Below are 26,246 nucleotides of genomic sequence, written 5' to 3' on the forward strand. Positions count from 1 at the left end.
ATGTACCTCTGTACACAAGGTACTGGACTTAGCCCAACTCACAAAACTTATCTAAACTTTAGGTGTTTGGACTGAGCTCTTTGTCAGGTCCTTTCTGTACTCAGCAGAGAAATGGGGTACCCCAGAAATCAGTCAGCCCACTAAATTCATACCTGAAAGAGGTGGGGGTGGCTGATATCTCTCCCTGTTATAACAAACGTGGTTCATGTTACCTGCTCTAACTCAGTGAGGCTGTGGCATGTGCTGGCTGGTCTTGATGCAGGTGCACAGCATGCACCCAGGGTCAGCTCCCAGGACAGCTCCTGGGAGCTCCTCCTGAAATCAGGTGCCCTACTGCTCTTAGGAGCTCAAGGGAAGATTGAGGGTGCTGCAAACCTTCCTTGCCCACTGAAAGGCAGAAGAATGGGCAGAACAGCAGAAGGAAAAGCAGATGTTGTTGGCTGGCCCTAGGAGAGCAACATGCATGTGCACTAAGAGGGAGTTCACAGATATCTCTGCACAAGCTTAGGGGATGTCTCCCCCTGCAAGAGGTTGCATTAACCATGTTTCCGAGGCTGGCTGTGCAACTCAGCCAGCTCCAGCCTTCAGACAGGTGCAGAAGCTCCAGTTCTCACCAGCTTCACAGAGATACAGTGGGTACTATATGCTTAAACCTTGCTCAAGTCAAGATGGGAAGATTTGCAGTCAATCTCAGCTAGCTTTGGGTCTTGGTAGGTGAGAGGGGAATGCAAATTATTTTCCATCCTTTGTGTTTGTTTGTTTTTCAATGGGATGCTGTAACCATAGAGGAGTGTAAGTTAGAAGGGATCTGTGGGGGTTATCTGCTCCAAACCTGCCCTCAAAGGAGAGAGAGCTTCGAATCCAGCCAATTCATCTAGCCAAGTTTTGGAAATCTCCCAGGATGGAGATTCACAGCTTCACTGGGCCACTGGGCCACAAAGTCTGGCCACTATCACTGTGCAGCATGGAGAAGATCTGGCTCACTGCTGTCTCACTAGATAGCACAGCTGTAGTGAATTTGTCCCTTAATATTTTATTCTTAAGATCGTGTAACATTTAACAGTAGAAACTAGCAACCTAATCAAATATGAAGAATTTTTGTGACCCAGCTGCTGGTATCCTTTCACTGAAATACAAAGTTTTACAAATACTTAACAAACAAGTTTGTTTTAACATTTCCAAGCTCATCACAGAGCTGTGATTCCCAAGGAAAACAAGCCTCGGAGTCACACAAGATCCTGAGAATCAGAAGCTCTGGAGCCAGTGAAGTGCTAACTAGAGCTGGCAAGGTGAAGGTGGACGTGTTTGAACACTCCTTTCACTCCATTTTCTCAGTTCAGATAGTAAATTTTGTGCACATGTTTGGAACAGGAAGAATCCATCAAGACCATGGAGACAAATGTTTATATCAGTGTTATGGTTTCAGGATACCACCTACAGACCTGATCCAGGCTTGACTTCCTCTGTAATCGATTGTTTCATGCAGAAATTGGTGAAAAAATTCAGGCAATTGAGTAAGAATTGGCCTGTCTGCTATGTTTGCAGCCCGGCTGTAACTAAGTGAACCACTGAATTACAGAATCGGACTCTTCACAATATTTTTTTCTCAACACTTCTCCTTCCTGGTCAGTCAGTCACTCACCAGCTCAGGGATCTTTGTATAATCTGCCTCAGATGCATCTTTCAGCGATGAGCGTGTTTCTCTCCCTTTTTAATCAGCATGTGGACACTTCCTGATGAGTATCAACTGGAGCCACTGTGAGTTATTACAACCCCCCTTCAGCTGTCCCTGGTCTCTTCTCACCAGATTGTCCAAGCCTCTATTTTTAATTCCAGTCCAAAACTGCTGCATCCTTTTGACATCCAAGCTACTGGTTTAGGACAGTGTCTTATACAGCCCTTCTATTTGGTAGACTAATAAAACAAGCCAGGGGAAAGTTTTCAATAAACACAGCTTCATGAGGGACACGAATGGGATGTTGTGGGACACAAAACAGAATTCTGACCAAGAACAACAACACTCTGCTCATTCTTTGTTGGGGTCCAGGGTAAATTCAAAACTGAGCTACTGTACCTGCCTAGAAATTGGACATCTGTAGATTAACTGTTCTCCCATTCCACCCTGACCTTCAGGCAAGGGCTGCAAGTGTCTTTATTTTTTTCACATGGCAAAGAAACATAATGTAACTTAAAAAAAAAATAATCTTGAGTTTTATTTGTTTTCTGTCTTTTTTTTTTTTTTTTACAGAAGTAATCACATGGATCATAAATTTCTTTGGTGAACTCCAATAACAATCATTATCCTAGTAACTAAGATATGCTTGACTGCATGGCGAGCAGGGTTAAATACTGCCCTTAGGAACAAGAATACACCAAAGGAGCCTGTTATTACCTATGAACATTATGAAATAGATGCTTTCATAATGCAACTTTAAAATCTATTACAAAAAGTGATATGTACAATAGGGCCACATGTGATATGCACTTGATGTTTAAAATATTAACCAAAAGACAGAATATGGTGCTAGCTAACACCATCTGAGGGATCAGCTTCAGCCTGGTCTAGAATCTAGTTCACACTGGGAAGCATGTGAAATAAAGTCAGACTGACAAACAAGTGCAAGACACTTTAGAAAATAATGGAAAAGATCTGGGCTCTACAGAGCTCTGTTTTGCCCTCAGGGAAGCACATCAGCTTTCCTGCAACAAGTTCTCAAGGTGGATCACGGTAAGAGAGTAACAGGTTTGCAGCCCTGTCTGGAAACATGCAGCCTCCATTACTTACAAAACTCACTGCCCTAGAAGCTCTGTCCACATGCAGGGAAGCTAGGAAGCACTTTTCAGGTAAAACTTGCGTAGTTTCTAATCATATTTATGCAAATTTCTAACAATTTGACAAACTCCTTCCATCAACAATTAGCCCTATGTGCTTTTCCTTTTCATTCAGATATTTTCCAAACCAATCTCTTCTTTTTCTTTTAAATTCAGAGTGATTCCGAGTTTTCAAATCGAGTTCAATAATATTTTAAAAGTCAAAAAATCTCACAGAAAAAAAATATATATATATATAGCTTTGAATCAAAAATCTTTTCATTTGATCCAAAGTAATTTTTATTGCTGCTCTTTGTTTTGCTTTGTAACCTTGAAATTCCTTTAAATATTAACATTCATTAGCAAACAAAAGAATCAGTGATTTATACTGCTGTGATCTGTAAATATCAGATGTATTTAATCAGGGTGTGTAGAAAACAATGGCTGACCACCAGTAAATGGACCACCAGTAAATCTGCTCTCTCACGTTTACCTTGTCCATAGAAGCTCCACAAATGGAGGACAATGATAACTTTACCTTCTGCTTTGCAGATGATTGGCCACTAATCTAACTGCTTGAGTACACACACAAACAGAAAATGAAATAAAATAAGGGAACAAGTAACAAAACACAACTAAAACAAAATGTATTTCAGATGCAGTGTTCACCCTGGAAAGAAAGCAAGTGGGCAAATGCACTAATAATGCCAAAAGTCTGTCGTTTTCTATCCAATTTATCTCAGTGAAAATACCCAAGTTAATAAACAGCCAAAAATCCCAGGACAAGCAAACAGAATTTGAAAGGCAATCATTGAAGGACAGGCTTGGAAAATTTTCTTCAGACTGGATTGTTAGAAAATACATCTAGAAGAATTGCTAGTCCCACATATAATGGCAGTAACTGTGTTCCAGTGAGAGATGTCTGAAAGGAAAACAGCAGCTTCATTTTGTCATATGTTTGTTTTAGGTTTTAATGCAGACCTCATGCTCTGCTTGTATAAGACAACAAACCAGCATGCCCATTCCTTATCTCGGTGTGGGTAAACCTGACTTAGTTGGCCCAGCAAACATATTTCTGCAGACTTTGACATACCCGTTCATTCATTTTGCCAGTCTTCTTTAAACACAGTTTCATTACTCTGAAAAGATTTACACTAGCACTGAAGCAGAGCCTGGCAGGGTAAGGCAGTCACAGGCACACTCTACATCTCTTTATCTGTGGGCGGCAGGGCTTAGAGCTGTATTGCACCATCCACCAGCTGCATTTCACTCTCCCACTTTTGCAGGGAGAGTGAGGGCAACAGGGCAGTGGACATGGACCAGGGTCAATGCTCACTGCAAAGGTGGAGTGCTCATCAGGTTGCCAATTCGGAGATAAGAAATTTGTCACATCTTAGAGATGCCTTCCCCTACATGTCTAGTAAACCATGTATATTTCTCTCTCTGCAGTTTCAGAAAAACCAAGGAGGCAGCAATCCCGCTGCCTAGGAGTGTGTTTAGGTAAATGCCTTTCCTAGGTATTAGGAAAAACATCTTTACCAAGAGGGTAGTTTGATGTTGGAACAGGTTTCCTTGTGAGGTGGTCTATGTCCCGTGCCTGTTAGTGTCCAAGAGGCATTTGGATAATGCTCTGAATGACATGTTTTAACTTTGGCCAGCCCCAAGGCAGCCTGAAAGATGGACTCAACGATCTTTGTATGTTCCTTCCAACTGGAACTATTATTTTCTTTTCTTTTCTTTTCTTTTCTTTTCTTTTCTTTTCTTTTCTTTTCTTTTCTTTTCTTTTCTTTTCTTTTCTTTTCTGTTCTATGAAATGAAATGAAATGAAATGAAATGAAATGAAATGAAATGAAATGAAATGAATTAAATGATGAACATGGAAAAATCCAGCTTCAGGCAGGGACACAGGTTTTGCTCAGTTCACAGATTGACTGTCACACAATAACTCACCCAGCAGGGAAACTGGGGAGCCTGCAGCCAGGAAAGGGAAAAGGCAAGTGCCTGGGACATCAGAAACCACTTATCAGAGTTTCTGTCCCCCCCCTGTCTGCCTCGCTTTCCCATGCCAGAGACCCCAAAACCCAGGCTTCTGCCTGCAGCCAAGGCTCTGGTCGTGATGAGCCACAGCTGTGGCTGGAGGTGGCTTATCCCAGTCAAAGCCATAGCCACTTGTCTGACCTCAGAGCATGCAGCTAGGAGGTCAGCCAGGGAGCCTGCCAACAGAGATGCCTCGCTAGGTATGCAGGGCTGAACTGAATAAAAGATGCTTTTTGCTAGGTTCATTTTCAGACTACTTTTCCAGTCCGTATTCTTATGTGTGATGTGGCACTGTGTGCACTCCTGAAGGCACTGACGAAGCAGAAGCACACAAGAAGAAAAATAGCACATGTACCGACAGGCACTGACAGATTATGTGCAGATGTACATGCATAGAGATGTGAAAACACTTTGCACATTTAGGCTTTTCTTGGCCACATCTCAGGTTAAAGAAACCCATCCAGAGACGCTTAACAGATCACAGGTAAATCCACTATAAGTATACATGGGATCAATAGACCACCTATTATCACCTTTGAGTCCTTCCACCAGTACACTTTTACTCACCAAAAGTGCATTCTACTCATGCCTGTAATGCCTCATATTCGTTGGTTAATATTTCTATTAACAGTATATGTATAACCATTGCCGAAATTTTCACAAGTGATTTCAAAATCTCTGTGTGCATTGGGTAATTTTTCCACACTTCAGCCAAAAAGCTGTTTATTGCAGTTGTGGCTGGAAGGCACATAGTCATATTCAATAGCATCTCTCCAAAGTTCCCTGTCCCACAAAGACTGCCAATTAACTTCAAATGAAGGATGTATATAATTTTATTATCCTACAGATTGCACACTATTGTCCCCTTCCTTTATCTTTATATTAACAAGAACCTGGTCAAAGATGTACAATTTTATTTGTAACAGTCCTGAGTAGGCTGTCATATTTAAAAAATCAAACATGCAGATTTTTGTAACACTACCTCATTTCCAAGATGCTACAAGGCACAGAAATCCCATCAATGACTAATGAGTTGTGGGTTAAGGTGGACGTACCTTGCTGTGAAGTCACTGTACTATTCTCGACCCGTGCTGCCTGCCATAAAATTTTAATGCTGCCTCTGACATATTTATGAAATACCTCACCTAGTCTTTGCAGGATGACAAAAAGATTTACATCTGCAATTACTGCAAGCACATAGGTTTTAGCTATGCACTTTAAACTTTTGTACACAAAGATATTTAACTTTAATACAACAAAGGTAGGTGGTGCCACAGAGCAACCATATTGGAACTGCATTAAGAGAGAATTATCTCCCTCTACAAAGAGGACAACCGTCCAACTCATCTGCTGCATTAAGAGAGAATTATCTCCCTCTACAAAGAGGACAACCGTCCAACTCATCTGCACAGAACATGGCATTGCAATTAATGATGAGGAGGAAGTTGCCCCTTCCCTTCCTTGGCTGCCCTCTACAGAGATGCCTGCCCTTTCTAACCAGACATCAGTACGTGACCTTTTGGTATTCCAGCTGGACCCAGGAATGAAAAGCTGAACTGCCAGAACATCCAAGTAAATCAAGACATGCTCATGAGGATGTGGGGCTAAAAATGAAGTTCCCCTCTGTGATACTCATCTTGTGCAGCTTGGCAGATTGTACCAACCACGTGGTACCACTACGTGTGCCATGCAGGCTGCTTACTACCTTGCTGCTTGCAGCTCTCTTGAACTCTGGTCAATGAGGCCTCCATCTTCCTGATGCTCCATTTTAGGATCATTCAAGAAGGACAATTGGCATTGAGTGCCTTATTTCCAGTCAGGATGTCATACACACTCTCTGCGCTTGCATCCAGGCCTTTAAAGATCTTAGCATTTCCAGCCTTCGAGTGCACTGCAGCATGCATGATTTCATTTTCTCTGTTGCAAACTGAACAGCTGGTAGCACAGGCTGGATGAGAAGGGAAATTTCCATCTCACAAAACACCTTAAAATATGTTTGCAGCCCAAACTGTTAGAAAAAAAAGGTCAAGAAAATATATTGTGGAATGAAATTCTTCAAACTGTGTAATCGAAACGTTGCTTTTGGGTCAGTTGAAAATAGTCCACTCCATGCTTTTTTTTTTTTCAGATCTTTGCCTTTCTTTATATGTAATTTTAGCCTTTGGAATGGTAGCATAATATGTTGTTACTTCCAGGAATTACACAAGTAATTTAACTAACAGCAGAAGTAGTTATAAGGTTATGAGGCATAACAATATATCCATAATGTGGAAATTAGAGTTCAAATGTCTGGAAATTAAGGATTTGGGTATCTTGATAAAGGTACTTTGTTGTTGACAGTGAAGCAGTCTTCATTAATCTGAAAATACCGATGTGAAAAAGGGTAGGAAAGTGTCTTCGCAGCTCATGGAGCAGCTGCCCACACCAGCATGCTCACAGCCATCCCACTGGTGCCCTTGGTGACCATCTAGAACACGCTGAGGCAGGCCACTGCTCACTTGGGAGCAGGTCAGGAGCTCTGGCAACACCAGATTACAGAGTCCTGTCCTTTATGCCAAGGTGGCAGCACCTTTGAAAGATGGAAAAGTTGAGATGTCTTCTAAGCCCCCTGTGTGGATGAACACTTCTGGCTGAGCCCCTCAAAATCTTTGCATCTCATCCTTCCATCCAGAAAGACTGGCTTTTCAGATGGAATTCAGGCATCAGCCATCCCTGGACTAGGGCTTTAAAATGTCAGCAGGGCAGGCTTTTCCTCCCTGGTTCTTTCTGTCATAACGGGGAGCTCACACAAGCTCTGAAATTCAGAGACGTGGCTACAGCAGGGATGTCAGTTTTTCCTTCTGACACCAAACACAATGCAAATTAATGTTTGAGTGACAAAAGACAGGTAATTTCTCACTTGATTTTCATAGCACTGCTTTGGTTTTACACCACATCCACGTTATAGCAGTTATTTTAATGCAGGAAAAAAACATGTCAGCCAAACACAGGTCAGTCTGTGGAAGCGCAGCAGCTTGGGCCTTCACAGGATCACCAAACACACATTTTGCAATCAAAGCCACTTCAGGGTGATATCTGCAGCCCACTTATTCTGGCCCGATCCAACTGAGACAGCAACAAATTGCGCTGAGCATAAGGACACACAATTAGGAAGTGAGGACTGGTGGGAGCCTCATTCCCCACCTAGCAGGGGTAGCCTGATGCTTGAGGACACTGTGGCCTGGTGTGTGCAGGCCATGTGCATCCTGAACCCCCAGGCCTGACTTCCAAGGAAAGAGGCTCCTTGCTAAGTGCTGGCACTCCTGTTCCTCACTTCAGGAAGCACACAAGATTGAATATTAAGCAGTCCTTTCCTGAACTGGCACCTTTGCTCCAAAAAAAGGTTCATATGAGGAAGAGAAGACAGGGCAGCATCTTCACACCAGGCCCAGAGAACAGCTGTTGACAAAGCAAGTGGTTCTTCTCCTACCTGTATGTCACTAATCACATCACTGAGTCCATGCACATATCTTAATTCAGCAAGTACAACATCCACACCCACTTGGGGATTAAATACTTTGCAGCAAAGGTGCTGTGTGGCAAAGTAACCTTTGTTACTAATACCTGAGACTCCAAAGATTTAGAGCATCTTGTGAAACAGACATTGATTCAGTACCAGAGTGCTGCTTTTAGTCTTCTTACGTAATAATTAAGGGGAACACTTTTAAACTTCCCAACTTAATTTCCAGTGAGAGTAGAGACTGATCCAAAGTCTACTGCTGTCACAAGTGAAAGACAGTGTATTAATTCTCAAAATTAATTTGATTCTCAAAATATACCAGTGTGTGATCTAACCATCAGTTTGCAACTATTTGAGTTTACTACAGGACAGATGCTCTATGTTCAGACAGTTCTAACTCCAAGAAAACTCTCTACAGAAACCATCACAGAAAATCAGGCCTACAGTCTTGGAAAACAAGACCAGCAAGACGTAAAAATGCTGAAGCTAGAAATAACACTACGAGGTTGCTGCAGACCCCTTAGCACCCCTCCCAAAACATTTATTGTGGTCCTCCTCAAGCTGCAAAGAGGACAAAGCTAACAAGGTATGGAGCCTCAGTGCCAGATCCTTCTCTCCAGCCTCTACTTGCGTTCCATTGGCAACACAAATGCTGGAAAGAGGAGACAGCAAGTTCACTGCAGACTAACTCAGCAAGTGTTTTCTAAAGCTATGAAGCTGTGCAGATGGCAAACCTCTCAGGCTGGCCCCCAGAGCCAGGTACAACTTACAGTATACATCCTTCCATGGGATGCTAAATGCACGCTGCAGATTTGCTATCCAGGGTCTAATGCTTCAGGGGAAAAGAAACTGAATCCTACAGGGCACCAGTCATACAGTCAAACAGCTGGCAGTTCAGCTGTAAAGCTTGGATGTGACAGCTGTACAAACTTGCTCTCTCTTCAGTGCTACCTGGTGGTTAGTCCACAATGGCATGGCTAACCCGCAAGGCCCAGTGCCACCAATGTTGTGCGGATATACAACAGGCACACAGGATCGCACATACCACAGGATCATGGAATTGTAGGGATTGGAAGGGACCTCCAGAGATCATTGGGTTCAACCCCCCTGCCAAAGCAGGTTCCTCAGAGCAGGCTGCCCAGGTAGGCGTCCAGGTGGGCCTTGAATGTCTCCAGAGAAGGAGACTCCACAACCTCCCTGGGCAGCCTGTTCCAATGCTCATCACCCTCACCGTGAAGAAGTTCTCTTGTATACTCATGCAGAATTTCCTTTGATCCATTTTGTGGCCATTGCCCCTTGTTCTGTCCCCACAGACAGACCACTGAAGAGAGGTTGGCCAAATCCCACTGTTTCCCACACTTAAGATATTTGTAAACATTGGTAAGAGCCCCTCTCAGTCTTCTCTTCTCCAGGCTGAACAGACCCAGGTCTCTCAGCCTTTCCTCACAGGGAAGATGCTCCAGGCCCCATATCATCTTTGTTGCCCTCCGCTGGACTCTTCCCAGGAGATCCCTGTCTTTTCTGTACCAGGGAGCCCAGAACTGGACACAGTACTCCAGGAGAGGCCTGACCAGGGCAGAGTAGAGGGGGAGGATCACTTCCCCTGCCCTGCTGGCCATGCTCCTTTTAATGCACGCTAGGAACCCATGGGCCCTCTTGGCCACGAGGGCACAGTGCTGGCTCATGGTCAACCTGTCGTCCACCAGGATCCCCAGGTCCTTCTCAGAGCTCCTCTCCAGCAGGTCATCCCCCAGCCTGTACTGATACATGCGTTTGTTCCTTCCCAGGTGCAGGACTCTACACTTGCTCTTGTTAAACCTCATTTGGTTTCTTCCTGCCCAGCTCTCCAGCCTGTTCTGGTCTCGCTGAATGGCAGCACAGCCTTCTGGCATGTCAGCCACTCCTCCCAGCTTTGTATCATCAGTGTACTTGGTGAGGGTGGACACTATTTCCTCATCAAGATCGTCAATGATGTTGAACAAGACCAGACCCAGCACTGACCCCTGGGGCACACCGCTAGTCACAGGTCCCCAGTCGGACTCTGCACCATTGATCACCACCCTCTGAGCTCGGCCAGTCAGCCAGTTCTCAACCCACACCACAAGCTCCTTCTGCTTGTGGATACAGTGGGCCAGGAAATACTTTCCAGTGTTTTCTTTTGGGATCTAAGCGCTTTCTCATAGTCAAACACAGTTTGTCAGAAAACTGCCTTTTTGATTTTGGTGGCTTGGTCTGCTGCTCCACAAGCACCCCACACATCATTAGTGTTGCTCCCAACACCCCCATACCATCACTGGTTGCAGAGGCAGGTTCTGGGCACACCATATGGTTTGTAGAGCATACTATTTGTTCTTTGTAACCACAATGCTTTTGTAATCTCAAGGTTTTGAAAACTCTGGGTATTGATATAACACAAGGACACACAACCTTAAGAATGATGAACACTCAGAAATTGTATAGGATTTTGTGTGCTCCCACATCTGTGATGCTTAAGTCTGAGAAACCTCATCAAAAGCAAAATTCAATCCCACACGCACAAGCATATTCAGGCCAGCTGGCAGCCATGCTTTCACACCTAGCAAGCAATGACTGCACTCAGGACAAAAGTAATTTTACCAGATTTTCAGTGCTTTGCCTGACTAATCCAAACCACAACTTTCCAAAACCAGAACTAGTGTAGACCTCATGGCTTCCTAATTACATTCTGCTTTTGCTTTTTTACTTGTGCTTTGTTTCTACCAACAATCAGTAATAATAATAATAATAATAATTATTGGTAAGAGCCAATAATAATTATATAATAATTAATAATATATAATAATTATAATATATATATTTATATAATTATTATATATATTTTATATAATTATTATATATATTTATATAATTATTATAATATATAATAATTATAAAATAATAATAATAATAATAATAATTATTATTATTATTATTATTATTATTATTATTATTATTATAATAAGGTCCAACAGGAGGGCACCCGTGGATGACAGAGCATGAAGCAACAAGCCTAATCTGTAGCAAGAAATGTCCTTGCTGGACATTGAGCTCCCACTGCACGCAGGTAAGCATGGGGATGTACTGCCTGGGAAGCCGCTGTCATTGCTGCTTTTAAGAGCCAGTCAGTCAATGATTTGTTGGGAAACCTTATGTAAAGCTGTTCCTGCCTGTTGAGAGGAGAAGGCACCTTGCAGCCCCCACAGCTGCAAGGATGTGGGGGATCATCAGTGATGTCCTGACGCCTAGTCTCAGTGGTAATGAGCAGACCCCACAGAAGGCAAGCTCTATCAACCAGTCCGGCATTGGGCAGTTCCCTGATGCCATCTTCTACAGGGCAATTAATGACCGAGGCCAAACTTTTCAACATGTTTCATCTACAGGCACCTCATCTTTAAAATTCTGGCTGGGGCAGAGACTTGTGCTCACAATGCTTCCAGCACAAAGGGACCTGAAAGCAACTGGCTTGCAGAGGATAGAAAAACTTTTACTGATGATAAAAAATAAAAATAGAAACAGCAACAAAAGGCATTCTAAATTCTTGCTGTTGCTTTTATAATCACCAGCATTGCTTAAAGATGAGCAGTGAGTCAAGCTCCTAGCACTGAATGAACCATCAACCGGAAACAGCCTCTATTTTTAGACTGCTGTCAGTGTCTCCTTGTGGATATGCTGCACTGAGACAAGAGATAAAAGCTGTGCACGTCCTGCAGTTTAGCCCTGCCTGGGAGATGCAGGATTTAGCTCAGTATCACCAAGAAGTCAGAATTCTTTTGAACAAGCCTGTTATGCTGTGGCTCATTAGGTCTAGAAAATACAGCCAGGTCTGTCATCAAGACCAAGCACTGAACACCTTCCACTTCTCCTCCTCTGCTTGCCCAGGCAGCAGGTGGCTGCACTTAAGCAGGAGGCATCCCTCCACGTGGAGCAACCAAGCCCTGCCAACTACAGTGTGCTTGTCAATTTGCCCAGTGTAGCAACCTCCAAAATTACCCTACACGCACTCAGTTACCATAAGCAAGCCAGGAGCCCTGGGCAGAGCAGAAAATGAGAAGACATGACCAAGACCCCTGGCGTTCATCCATCCACACAAATTGTCCCCCAAAAGGAACCCTTTTTGCAGCCAAACAGTGACTTCGGTCTCAGCATCTGGACAAAAAATCCCACGAGGTCAGTCCCTTGTCCCACGAGCAGTATTTCAAGCCAGCTCCTGGGTCAGCTGCCAGAGCCCCAAACTCCTCAGGTGGGGACAGGGTGGTCTCTGTGGCAAGGTCTGGCTGCAGCCCCCCGCCTCTGTGTCCCCCGGCCCCCCGGCGTTGCTACCGGTTGACGCGGCTGATTTATTTGACTGAAGCTAGCCAAACTGTCACTCAGGAGCTGCCCCCTTGGTACCTCTTATGCTGGATCTACTTGAGGGTGGGATTGCCTGAGCCGCTCCTGTCAGGGTTTTCAAACAAAACAAGCCGCTGAATCTGGATCTGACAGCTCAGCCGCCGAATTAGGGCTATTTGCATGCTAATTTTCACCGTGCTTAACTCGCTGGCAGACCTAGCACGAGAAGCAGCCCCTGCATGTTTGGAACAATGCTTGACTGATCTAGCGGCATTAACGAGCAAATTATGGTAATTTTGTTATTACAAATTCATAGAAATTTCCAAAGAGTGGAGCAACACAATATGTTTTTTCTCCTCCTCCTCACTCCTAAATATGGAGCCTTTTGTTTATACACACTTTGCCTTGCTTACTTATGTTTAGTTATGCATAATGTTTCACTTCAAAGGGAGGAGGCAGAAATTACGGCTAGAGCCAAAGGAACCAGCACAGAAGCCTAGACTGGCTTACTAAGCCACTTGGGACAACGTCCCTGGCCAGGGTAAAGCAGCAGAGTGCCTTGGAAGTCAGGGGAGTCAAGAAAAATTGACCCCAGTTCAGGATCTGTTCTGTGGGAAGAAAATATGTTTGGGAACAGCAGATCTAGAAGCTGTTGGTTTTTCTTTTCCAATGTTTCACCTTCTTTCCATCACCAGCATAATTTCTAAATCAATTTAATGAAATAATTTCTGACAATGTTGTATTGAAAACAATATAATTTCTGTCTATATTCTTTGTAAGTGCAGTAATTACATTCCTAAAATAACAAAATATTTCTCTAGTCTTCCAAGTTCCTGGCAGCCCCTTATTCAAAAAGCACTGGATAAATGCATATCAGCTATTTAACTGCTTCATTATTAATTATTAATAAATGATTATAAATCATTTGTCATTTGGTTTGCAACCTGCTATTGCCCCAAGATATTTGTGATGGCACATCACTTGCTTCATAATATGCGATAGAATTTCTGTAGGATTTGCCTTCTGACATTACAGAAAAGTGGGGAAGCACCTCTATGAAGCAGTCCTAGACTTAGGAAAAAGCAGTAATTCATTTAAATGGAAATTACATACTCCAACATCTCCAACATCAGTACTTTCTGTACTTTAGCAGTCGGTCTTCTGGCTGTAAAGGTGAATTCTGTGATATGCTTTTGTGTGCATTTAGGGGCATGAAGGTGTTTTAGGGACACTCTGGATGATGGCTGGATGCACACTATATAACTGCATTCACAAACTGAAATGTGAAATCCCTAAAGAGTCAAAACATTCTGGGTCAAAATCTTCAGGCAGCTACAGATTACCTTCAAGGTAGTTATGCTAAGTGCATGTCCTAGCATCAATCCTTCTACCTGCTGATAGAAAACACGATTTCTCATGGCATCTCTTCCACCTGATCAAATTCTCTGCCTGAATCCCAAAAGACAAGCAGCAGAAATAAGCAACCCAGAATTTACACACCCTCCTGAAGCCACCTGTCCAGATAGAGCGAGACAAGCACATCACTGAACAGTCTCACTCTGACCCTGAGGAGCCCTGGCCCGTTGGGTGGGACAGAAGGGCACAGGGAGGAATAGAGGGGGTTTTGACAGAAATGAATATGGTATAATCCATTATACAGTGGAGCTGCAAAAAGTCATGATACTGGCAAGAAGCAAGTAATCACAATCAGAACAGAGGCAAAAATCCTTGTAATATCAGAGTATGAAACAGGTGAAGCAGATGGCAAAAGGATTCAGATATCATCTCCAGGCTTCAAGGAGACAACTTGCAACTTTCCACTTCACCAAAGAAGTGTTAAGAGGTCCTTTCAGAAAAAAAGTATTTCCTCCCTGATTTTCCTTTTGCTTTCACTGGTGGCAACAGCATTACTGTTTAAGTAACCAACTGTTTCCAGCTTTATGCTGTGAATCAGAAGAGCACACACAGTTCAGGCTCTCCCACTGATGCCCTCTATCATGCCACATACTGTAATTTTCTTTGTCAGTCACTGTTTTTCAATGTTTTACCTCCCAGCTACCTTCCTGTCAAATATTTACTGCTTCACATCAGGAGGCTACAAAATGCTATGACAAAACTCTGGCACAGGCAGAGCCAAAAACTAGTAACATAAACATATGATAATACTGGTGACTAAACTCTTCACAGTGCATGGCAGGGGAACACTATCCCCATAGGCTTTGTGTAGAAACTGTTATCTTGTAATACCTGCCTTTTGATCCCAGCCACAACACAGCACTTGTGCTTCTGTTCTTCGCACAAACGTTACCATACGTAATGTTTCAAGTGGGTTGAGAGAGGGTGTTTCCCCTTAGAGGGTTAGGTGGGAGAAACAGCCTAAACAGGGAGAAGCTACACAATCTATGTCTGCATTAGTATCTTCTAATCACAAGGAAAAAAAATATTTTAAAAACCATGTGTTTTGTTTCTCAACATTATCTCTTTCTGTTTTGCACATTTGGGCTAGCCTCTTCCTTTAGATAAAAGATTGTTAATGATACCCTTGCTATTTTTTATGCTTTTCTTTTAGAAGCCCATTTTTGAATGTCACTGTTTTCAGGTCCCTTTAGTTGGGTAATTGCACATAGACTTCATATAAAGGAAATTCATTTGTTCAGGGTCACTGCATGGTTTTTCATTAAAAACAAATTACCGGTGTTGAGAAAGGACATCTGGGTTTCAAGAGTCCCATTAATGACTGTATTTTCAGCATCACTATTCCGGACAGTCTACCCTTTCCTGTCACCCCGTGCGCAGGGCCCCAAGAGGACAATGTGAATGACAGTCCTGGGGAAGGGAGGACATGGGAGAGGTGCTCAGGACTCCATCCCAAAGACAGGTAGGTGGAAAAATGAGGAAAAAGGTAGAAAACAGAGGGTAATGGGGCTGCTGTCTGAGCACTTCCAACACCAGAGCCAGAATAAATACTTACATGAACAAGCATGGTTACTTGAGTATAATCTTTTTGCATTTCAGCCGCAGACACACCAGCAGCAGTGGGAGCCACCAGTGGGGCCAGTGGCAGGCACCTCTGGGCTGCAACAGGTCACCATGGTCATTGGTGGGAGAAGATGGGTGGAGACCAATTTCCCTGGATCCTTGTGCAAACATTAGGCACTGTCCCGTGACAAGGAAGCTGCCTGTATAGCTCCCTCCAGACTCTGACGGTGAATTACAGCTTTGTTTTTTAGCAGTGTCTCAGGTCTAGAGCAGAGCTATCACACTGGTGTGGACTGCAAGCATAACTGATTTCCAGAGAGGGACCTACTGTTAACAGCTTACTGACTCACTCTCTGCTCATAATATTAGACAGAAGATATTGGAATATTGGAATTCCTGATTCTGAGGTGTATTTCAGCAGTGCTGTAATCAAAACATTGAGTCACAGGCTTCAGTAGGTCTCTTGATGCTACTCATGGCAAGATCAGAAGTGAGGCCTGACCAGGATGCTAAGGGCTTTATCCAGTCTGGCCTTGGAAACCATCAAAGATGGAGACTGCACAGCCCCTCCAAGTAACCTCTCCAACTATTTGGACCTCCCTGCGGGACAAAAGTTTGAAGCTTTCCCTCATGTCTTGTCTGCATCTCACCTGTTGCTACTTAAACATATGGCCTTTTCTGTGCCGGGGGCAGAGGGAGGGAGGCAAAATGCAGCATTCTTGTAGCGATACTATGAGTGAGAGGGATAATCTCTTCCCTCCATCTCCTGTCCAGAATGTTTTTGGCCATGCACAATTTGTTTGCTGCCAGTGCACGCTGCAGGCAGATGCTTAGCTCCCTGTCTGCCCCTGGATGCTTTCCAGCATCCAGCCAATCCCCAGCCCATTGCAATGTGCTCCCTTTCCTGGTGCAGGATGCTGTGTTTGCCCTTGCTGTCTCCTCCTCCAGCCTGCCTAGATGCCTCTACAGGACAGCCCTACCCTTTGATCTGCACTCCTCGGTTTCATGTGATCTTCAGATGTTACACATGTGTGCTCCACCACCTCCTCTACTTCATGGATAAAGGTGTTAAGGAGGACAGACCCCTGCACATATGCTACAGTGTCACATACAGTTAGAGCTTGGCACTAACCACCAGCCTCCAAGCTTGACCATCCCACCAGTTATTTTCCCATTTTGCTGTCCATCAGCAGCATCCACACAGTAACATTTAACTTGGATAAAAGCATACAAAGGGACACGAGAACACTGCGAAAGACAGCGTTTTGCAGGCCATGGATCAAAGTGACTGGGCAGTACCTGAAGCATCACAGCCCCTACCCCAGGGGCAGGCTGTGCTCCTGTAAGTCCTACCCTGTTTATCTGTTGAGTGCCCAGGCCCTGTGCTGTCAGAGGACTGTGGTGTGCCATCACTGCAGCACCTCTTGAAAAGCTCCTCACCAGTCACCTTTTCAGGGATAACAGCCACCAAAAGGCAGAAGGCAGTACAAGCATGTAGGGCCAGTAACCTGCAGAGGAACACTCTTTACAGGACCCGCAAGAGATGCCAGCTCTCAGTTTCTAAAGCTCTGGACTGAAATCAAAGCTATACCTCTGGTTCTTTGGTTTCTTTAGAGAAAAATCTGCGATTAGTTTATTCTCTTGGCCACATTAAACATTCATGAATCACATACATGTCAAAAAGGGAATTCTGTGGTGACAAGTAAGTCCCTGTATTTGCAGAGAAGGAAGGAGGGAAATCTAAGAGTGTGGATCAAATGTTTTGTGCCAGGCATGGAAACGCAGAGGGGACATGCTCCCACAGGACAGTCTTGGCTGCTGGAGAGCCAGGAACCACTGGTGGGAGGAAGAAGCCTTTCCTGTTCAGACAAATAGTGGGGAACCTGGAAAAGCGATACAAAGAGAGCAAGAAGCTGAAACTACATGGCTGCTGTTTCCAGCTTGAAAATGCCAAGGGGCTCAAAGGTTTCCCTCGCTCTTCACACATACTATAAACCCCCAGCAACTATGACACAAATACCAAGTATAGTGGGGAACAGCTAATTCACAGCAGCACAAGCAATGTCAGCAGCATGCAACAAAACACCCTGTATGTCTTGTTGTATATATATTTCTCTCATATCTCTAAGTACCTAACTCACACAATCACTTAATAATGAGCAAAAATTAATGGCTAACAATTAAAAATCTCATCAAGGAAGCACATTTCTAGCAGAGGAGGTGGCATGTCATGAAATGAATCCCTGTGAAAGAGGCAAAACAAACGTATACATGCTTGGTCATGGCAATTTGGCTATTTCAGAACAATTGCAGATGTGCCTCTGGAACCAGACCTGATCTGTCAGCTACTTCTGGGTCAGCCCCTCAGAGACTGTGGTGCTTTCCCTAGCAAGACTCTGAAACTCGCCCTGCAAATGACAAGAGGCAAAGAAGGATTGAGAAGGTATTTTGGATGCTAGTTAGCAAATTCTCACTTAAATGAGAAGGCGAACCTAAAGAAATTGGAGCTGACCTTCACACTAGCTGGAGCAGAAGGTTGTTATTAAAGGAACCAGTGAGAGGAACAGTGCAGTTATTCAATGTAATGGGTCACACAGGCCTATGTGTAGTTAAAAATAAAATCTATTACCTGGGAAAATCAGCTCAGACGACTCTATATCACTGACCCCTCACTGCATTTCCTCATACTGAGCTCCACCAAGCCCATCATTCTCACAGATTTGCCATCCCACTCTGGCAGGTGCTCCTGAACAGCTGGTAACTGCTGATGTATTTATTCCCCAGCTCCCACAACCAAAAATAATAATAATAATAATAATAATAATAAAGAAAAGGAAGAACATGTATACCCCTTAAATAGGGAAGTGACCAGGGCCCATGGTTGGATATTCACAGAGTCACAGAATATCCCGAGTTGGAAGGGACCCACAAGGATCATTATGACAAACTCCTGGCTCCCCAAAGGACCACCCAAAAAGTCAGGTTATGTGTATGAGAGCGTTGTCCAAATGCTTCTTGAACTCCAGGAAGTTCAGTGCTGTCGCCACTTCCTAGGGGAGCCTGTTCCAGTGCCCAACCACCCTCTCTGTGAAGAACATTTTCCTGATATCCAGCCTGACCCTCCCCTGTCCCAGCTCCATGCCATTCCCTCGGGTTCTGTCGCTGTCCCCAGAGAGCAGAGCTCAGCGCCTGCCCCTCCACTCCCTGTGAGGGAGCTGCAGGCCGCCACGAGGCCTCCCCTCTGTCACCTCCAGGCTGAACAATCCAAGCGACTTCAACTGCTTCTCCTATGTCTTCCCAGCTAGACCCTTCTCCATCTTTATTGCCTTCATTTGGACACTGTCTAACAGTTTTATGTCTTCCTTCCTTACACTCCGGTGCCCAAAACTGCACACAGTACTTGAGGTGAGGCTGCACCAGCTCAGAGCAGAGTGGGACAATCCCCTCCCTTGGCTGCCTAGCAATGCTGTGCTTGATGCACCCCAGCCACTCCTGGCCGCCAAGGCACACTGCTGGCTCATGTTCAGCTTGCTGTCAACCAAAAGCCCCAGATCCCTTTCTGTGGGGTTGCTCTCCAGCCTCTCATTCCCCACTCTTTACATATAACCAGGGTTGCCCCTTCCCAGGTGCAGAATCTGGCACTTGCTCTTGTTAAACTTCATATTATTAGGGATCACTCAGCTCTCTGATTTATCCAGATCTCTCTGCAAGGCCTCATCAACCTCAACAGAGTCAAAAGCTCCAGCCAATTTGGAATCGTCTGTGAACTTGCTCAAAAATCCTTCAAGTCCTTCATTCAAATTGTTAATGAAAACACTGAAGAGGACTGGTCCTAAAATGGAGCCCTGGGGAACCCCACTAGTGACAGATCACCAGCCTGATGTAGCCCCATTTATAAGAGCCCTCTGGGTCTCACCTGTCAGCCAATTGTTCACCCATCTTACTATGCTTTTATCTAACTGTATTCTGGTCATTTTGTTCAGACAGACACTGTGAGGGACAGTATTGAAAGCTTTACTGAAATCCAGAAAGATTGCATCAACTGGCTTCCTTTGGTCAACTAGATGGGTGATCTTGTCATAAGAGAAAATTAAGTTTGTATTGAAAGGCGGTCTGGAGGAAGATGACAGATTTCTACAAGGTTTCTAAAAGCCTCTAAGTTGCCATCTCTAAACTTTGTGTTCAACAGCAGGTTCAGGCACAGAATTCGTACCTCTGTCTTCATGACCAGCCTGGCACACACATGATTAACTGATCCTCATACTCCAAATGATCTGAAGTGTAACTACAGTTTTCAGTCATGCTAAAAAGTTAATGTAAAATTGAATCCTCAGGTGATTTAAGCAGCTGGCAATGCCACTGAAGTAAGAGCAGCCAAGCTGAGGACAGAAAAAGCTTTCTAATAGCTATGTGTCGTTGAGAAATAGTGTAAAACAGGAAGTCTAACCTAACACTTTCCAAACAAGACTTTCTTTCAGATGTTCACTTTTTATCCTTTTATTAAAAAAAAAAAAAAAAAAAACACCTGCAGTCTTTCATCCTCTGTAGTCTCTCCAAGACCACATTTTATGGGTAAAAATTGTTTCAACTTAACCTCTGATCTAGCATCCATAGCCAGTTTCTAACTCTAACACAAAAATAACGTGGCTGATTAGATTATTTTTCTTAATTTCTCAGTGATCTGCTGGAAAACATTTAACAGAATATAATCAATTCTGGACAAAAAGACTAATCCCAAAAGCCTGGTCATCATATAACTATCATCAACTCCTACTTTCTTATTAACAGTATTGTTTTCTAAATCACCACCTCCTGGAGCCATGTGATTACATACGAAATTCCACTTTGGGGGATTTTCTTCAATAATTGTCTGACCTTGCTGACTCCAAAGTGTCTAACTCAGATGACCTTAAAGGCTTAGAAAGCAGTAGGGGGAAGAAAGATAATCCCCAATTTATCATTAATTTTCAAGCTATACAATACTTAGGGACCGGATTCATTACTTTTAACATATATATTTGAGCCTCAAGATACTTCTTGCCCTTGTAGACAGCAGTGTCTGTCATGTCCAGACCAAAGGCGGCAGAGCCTGGGGACAAATCCCTTTGTTTCTTTCAAGCCTAAATAACCGCACTGATTTCCAGCAGTATCTGATCCCCAGTGCTTTGGCAGGAGTTAGCCCAACTCAGTCTTTCCACCACCACACACCCACCAGCTGCCCACTGCCAGCACCCCAATATCACCATCCTATTGAGCATTGCATGCAGATCCACAGCCAACAGTAAGAGAGGATTATGTAGATTATGTTAGGCTTATGCAGACCTTACTCTGCCAGACCCAGGAGCCTGCACACGCTCAGCTCCCACCGGTTGCACAAGCTAGCCATTCGCTGGTACCTGCCATCTGGCATTTCTCACCATGAGGCTCAAAAAGGGGAAGGTAATTACAGAAAGAGATGTATAAATAGCAACTGTCCTGAGGAAAACTATGTTCCCCAAAAGTCATTTGGGGATTGCCACAGTTTGGCACAGAGAAATGTTAAGGTCAGGACATGTCTAGCTCCCAGGGACTAGCAACCTCTTATGTAAGACATGGCAGAGGGATAAAAAGGTGCCTCTGTTGAATGGGAAAAGCCTGGAATGGTCCAAAATTAAGCCATCCCCAAGCTTCGCACATGGAAGGCTGGAGGCACTTTCAGCATCCCCATGCAGATAATGTGCTTTGCCAGTCTAAAGGCTGGATTGTCTCTAGCACTGGGAAGTCTGCTCCTTCACTTAGGGCTGCATTACATCTCTTCCCTCTCCAGTGCTGTGATTTCTGTCTCATGGTTGCCTCAGTGCAGAGCGTCCAGAAAGTGCCACGTTTTCTTTCTGAAATGCTGTCTTCCCCGCCTCCCACCCCCTCCTCCCCCCCATTTTTTTTTTGAAAACTCACCAGGCACCATTCCTGTCAGCGCCGGAGCTGAGTAGCTGCCCTGTCCGGCAGGGGGGACATGTGGAGGGTATCCTGGGAGGGTTGTGCTTGCCAGCTCACGACCTGAGGAATCAAACCAACAAATCACCACGTGAGCATCACGACCAGTGGACATGGTTTTACATCTCCCCAAACACTGTGAAAACAGCCATGCATTTGTCATAACTACTCTGCAAGTACCAGAGTGGGATTTTTAGCCTGGCGGAGGGAGAAGACACAATTTCCCTTCCTCTGTAAGCTGCCATAACACTCTGACAAAAAGAGAGATGGAAAGGGGAAGAGATGAACACTGCAGGGAGCAAAAGGCACCAGTTTCAACTGCAGCTGCTCTCCCTTTATTCCCAAGTTTATCCAAAGTTCAGGTTTGTAAAATCAGAAACAGCAAAATGTGAAATAACACTGATTTTAATGACACTTTCCCAGAAAACTCTCTAGGAAATCACACCACATGGTCTGATGGCTTGCAGAGACCTAAATACAAAGCAGGATATTATTTGCATCTCTTATTAAGGCAGTTTAAGAAAGAAAAGGAAAAAAAAAAAAAAAAAAAACCACACACACACATTGAGGCCTAAAGCCAGTTCAAAAAAAAACTGGCTGTTGCTCCAGAAAAAGGGGAGTCAGATTCACATACACAGCCTGACAGGGCACTCTTTACTTAGACTACAGAAACGTGCCTTCTTATTCAAATCTCCTCAGGTCTTCCACAGAAATCACACCACAGAAAGGCAGTGGGATGTCCCCAGCCCATTCTGCCCCTCGATCACTGTGCTGAGGTGCCCTCACTTCAAGCACAGCTCCAGACACAGCTCTGAACACCAACCTAGGACATTCAGCTGCCTGCTGAGCTAAGACAAGAGGTACACACTGGATTCCGCACCACAGACACTACACAAGCAATGTCCAGACCCTGTCCAGACCCTGCCTCCCATGGTGCAGGTGCCAGGATATCCTGCTCCACAGGCTGAAGCTGATGCAGTGAGATTTCAAGGAAATTTGCTGTAGTTTGTTGTGCCAAAATTAGTTCAGGAGCCCACAAGGCGAAAGAGATGTTCCCATGAATCACCCCAGGAAGGATCCAGCACAGCCAGCCTCTCATCCTAAAGGGAATCCTCAAGTTCACCTCCTCGAAGCTGAGGGCATCCTTGGTTGTATCACTCATTCCAGGACAACTGCCTTCAAAGAACGGTCATACACATGGTAGCATCTACCCTGAGACACCATGGAAGGGTCTGGAGTTGCTGTCCTGTACTGGTGTGCATCAGCTTTGAGCTTCCTCTCCAGTCAGGTGAAGGACAGGGGATCCATTCTCCCCCTGCCTGCATGGCTCACGTGTCACCTTGGTGCTCCCACACCTCAAACTCGTGCATGGAAGGGACCACACAGGTGACAACCAGCAAGATCAGAGATGCTATTAGCACAAAGAAGGCTCAAAACAGCCTGCTCAGCAAAAATCACCGACTGACAGTTCCTTCGTTAAAACATGGTTATCTCAGATCGATGAGAAATATGAGTTGTTTCTCGATTTTAACATCCCTGAAAAAAATAAGTGTACATATTTTCATGTTCAAATTGTTTAGCATAGGCATTTAATTTTACAATAGTCATTTTTAAAACATATTTAGAGCTTGTAGAGATTGAAAACACAGGTAAAAATTAAACATTATGTTATCTCTGCAGTCTGGGGAATGTGAAAGTATCTATGGTCTCCATAAATGTGGTCAAAGGACGGCAACTTCACCCCCTCGACTCGCAGGCAGTGCGAGGTTAACAGTGATCTCCCCTGCTTGCCACCCCACCAACATGGGTCCCAGTAGGGCTACCACTGCTCTTCCCTTCCTCTCCCCTTTCTATCACCACAAAAAGCAGAAGACTCGTTTTCCAAAAGTATCCAGTTCTCTGGCAGCACATATCCAAAGGTGAGGTTCCCTTCTCATCTCACACACTGACCCAGTGTTCATTTTCTGCAAGGAAAAGCTGGCAAGGACCAAGGGAACAGCTGCAAGTGCTGCAACCCTGTCTTGTCCTCTTGATTCATCTGATACGCTTACCCAAAAAAAAGAGAACAGAGCATCATTGTCCTCCATGAGATTTTCCCCAAATACAGGCAAGCTTCAATTCTGCTCAAATAATTAGTTTCAGAGAAACTTCAACAACCCTAGTACAAAATGAGGGCAAGAAGCAGCATCCATACTAGGATGTCCATACTGTACAAGAGTAAAGCACATCTGCATTTTAGTAGTGGGCCACAGAGACTTCAGCACACACTTATTCCTGAGTTCCTTTGGCCTAGTCTCTTCTAAAGGTTATTAGATGGCTAAATTTGCAGGCAGGACAAGGATGGCCTGGAGGCAGAGCTTCCTCCCTCCTGCCTTTACATCCTGCAGGACAGAGCAGCTCAGCTGCCACCCCCAGCCTTAAGAGGAGCTCAGCTATAGCAGAGCCTATCAGGATTTTCCAACGACAATTGCTGCCAACACAGGGAGGTCACTATCTAAGGCTTCAGGTGCCCAAATACGTTGCCGAGTTTGCCCATGGAGAGGCTGGCAGCCCCATTGCTACCCATACCTGCAGGGGTATCTGCTGGCCTGCCGTCAGCATGCCAGGCATGACGATGGGTCTCCCACCCCTGCAGTCACAGCTGGCCCACAGCTCAATTAAAAGTTTATCAAGGAAAAAGTTTATCGAGGAAACAATTACCTGTAATCCTCATGTGACCGTGTGTTGCAAATTTTATGCCAGATTTATGTAAAAAAATAAAAGGCAGAACTACGGAATGGCAGCCTGTTATCCAGCAAGCAACCACTTGCACTCCACTGGCTGGTGATACCAGCACTGATTTTTCCCTAAAATTGAGAGTGAGAATGAAAGAAAAGAGCAAAACAATGGACTCCATATGCTTAGGCTCCATCTCCACTATCTCAGGAAATCCCTTAACAAAGGGATGTAAAACAGACTGTAGAAGCCTGCAGAGTTTATAATACTGGCACTTAAAGCACCAGCAGTTCCTGCAGCTCACCACGTTCGCTGGGGGTGGGGAGATAACCTCATGTCACGGCACGTGGGGCTGACAGTATGTCACTGTCAGAGACAGAGGGAGCACACACAGCTCACTTCTTCCTACTGCAAACAGGATGGGCACCTGAACTAGATAATCGATTAGCTGACAAATACCTGTTCACGTTTTGCAGATAACTAACTGTTTCTGACCTTCCTGGCAAAGGAGATAGTCCTGAGGGCCATGAAATGACTCTATCCATGTTACCTTTGAGGATGAATATTCAAGAGAGCGTGCCACATCCAGGGGCCCTGGCTCACTGCCTTTCATGCCACTTCAGTCCGCAGGAGACCCTGACATATCCTTCAGGTGTCCTCACTGAGCTTACCCAAATCACTAGGGAGTACCTTTAAGATGTGCATCACCAGCATGCGTCTGACCTGTCCTACTCCAGGGGCTTGCTCATTCAGCCCTCCCATGAAGGCATGATTCAGATATGTTCTTTGAGTGGGAAGTGGTGAGGCTGGCAACATCATTACTAGGGTGGGAAGTATGTCCTTTCCCTCAACATGGCCAGGTCCCAAGGAAGTTCTGTCTCATCCACATATGATCCTTACCTTTTCACAGGCACTTTGCACCACCCCAGAGGAGTAACACATTATTCCTTGACTTCCAGCAGCACTTTGGATACCCCAGGTCCAGGCTGCAAAGCCTAGAAGGACTTTGAATCTTCATTTTGAGTCAACATATTCTGGAAGCTCAGGGGAGCATACAGCATCTAGGCATGATGCTGAGGAGATGGGATGATTTTGCACGAGTGTGGCATGCCACTGGCGGCACACAGTATACCACTGTCATACAATATCCTATGTCTGCAAGCCCAACAGCAAAGTGTCACCATCCACTAGGACTGCAATTAAACCAGAGACTGACTTGAAGTAGGTTTATGGGCATAGGTTTAAAACAATAGCAACCCCAGAAGTGATGTATGGACAACAAATATGAATACAGGACTATCTGCACTCAACAACCCTTGCCACAGCACCATACAGTCAAATGAGCCCTCTTGGAAACACAAAACTGCAGAGTAGAGGAAACCTGAGATTAGGACGACTCAGGAAGCCTTCATCCCGGAGATGAGGGTGAGGAGCCCATTTTCAGTTTTCAGTACTGCTACGGACAAGCCACTTTCTGTCTCCAAGCCTTGTCTTTTCCATCTCTCCAAGGGGGAAAGAGTTAACCATTTCTTGATTGAGTCTGAAGGATTAGCAGCCCTGCAGCATTCTAAGCAACGTGACATTTGAAATGCTTTTCCCACCAAGGTGCTTTACAACAAGGGACACACCAGCCTAAACTCCAGCAGGCAGGCTGCAGCACATGCTTACCAGCATTGCCTTGTGACTTTCCACCAAGAAATGAACGTACACCCATCTGGAGAGGGGCTGAGGGCCACGAAGCTGTGCAGCAATGGTATGCCATGAGGTGGGGTGGGTGCACGCACCCTGGCTGGCAGTGGAGCAAGTGCCTCTTTTACAGACAAGTATGTATGTATGTGACCATCTTGAGCTTGCTACAGGGATGAAAAGTTGCTCATCATTTTGA

The 26,246-nt window shown here is 44.6% G+C and overlaps 1 protein-coding gene across 3 annotated transcripts in view; it reads right to left on the reverse strand.

Moving 5' to 3' along the window:
- The window catches only part of PAX5 (paired box 5), a 144,693-nt gene that overhangs the window by 19,172 nt on the left and 99,275 nt on the right, over nt 1–26,246 (reverse strand). For all 3 annotated transcript variants that reach the window (XM_084504272.1, XM_084504270.1, XM_084504271.1), the window contains one exon: nt 21,608–21,709. In XM_084504272.1, the coding sequence (XP_084360398.1) occupies nt 21,608–21,709 (102 nt within the window). The remainder of the gene's footprint in view (nt 1–21,607; nt 21,710–26,246) is intronic.

The sequence above is a fragment of the Aythya ferina genome, assembly GCF_964211825.1.
Source record: "Aythya ferina genome assembly, chromosome: Z".
NCBI lineage: Eukaryota > Metazoa > Chordata > Aves > Anseriformes > Anatidae > Aythya > Aythya ferina.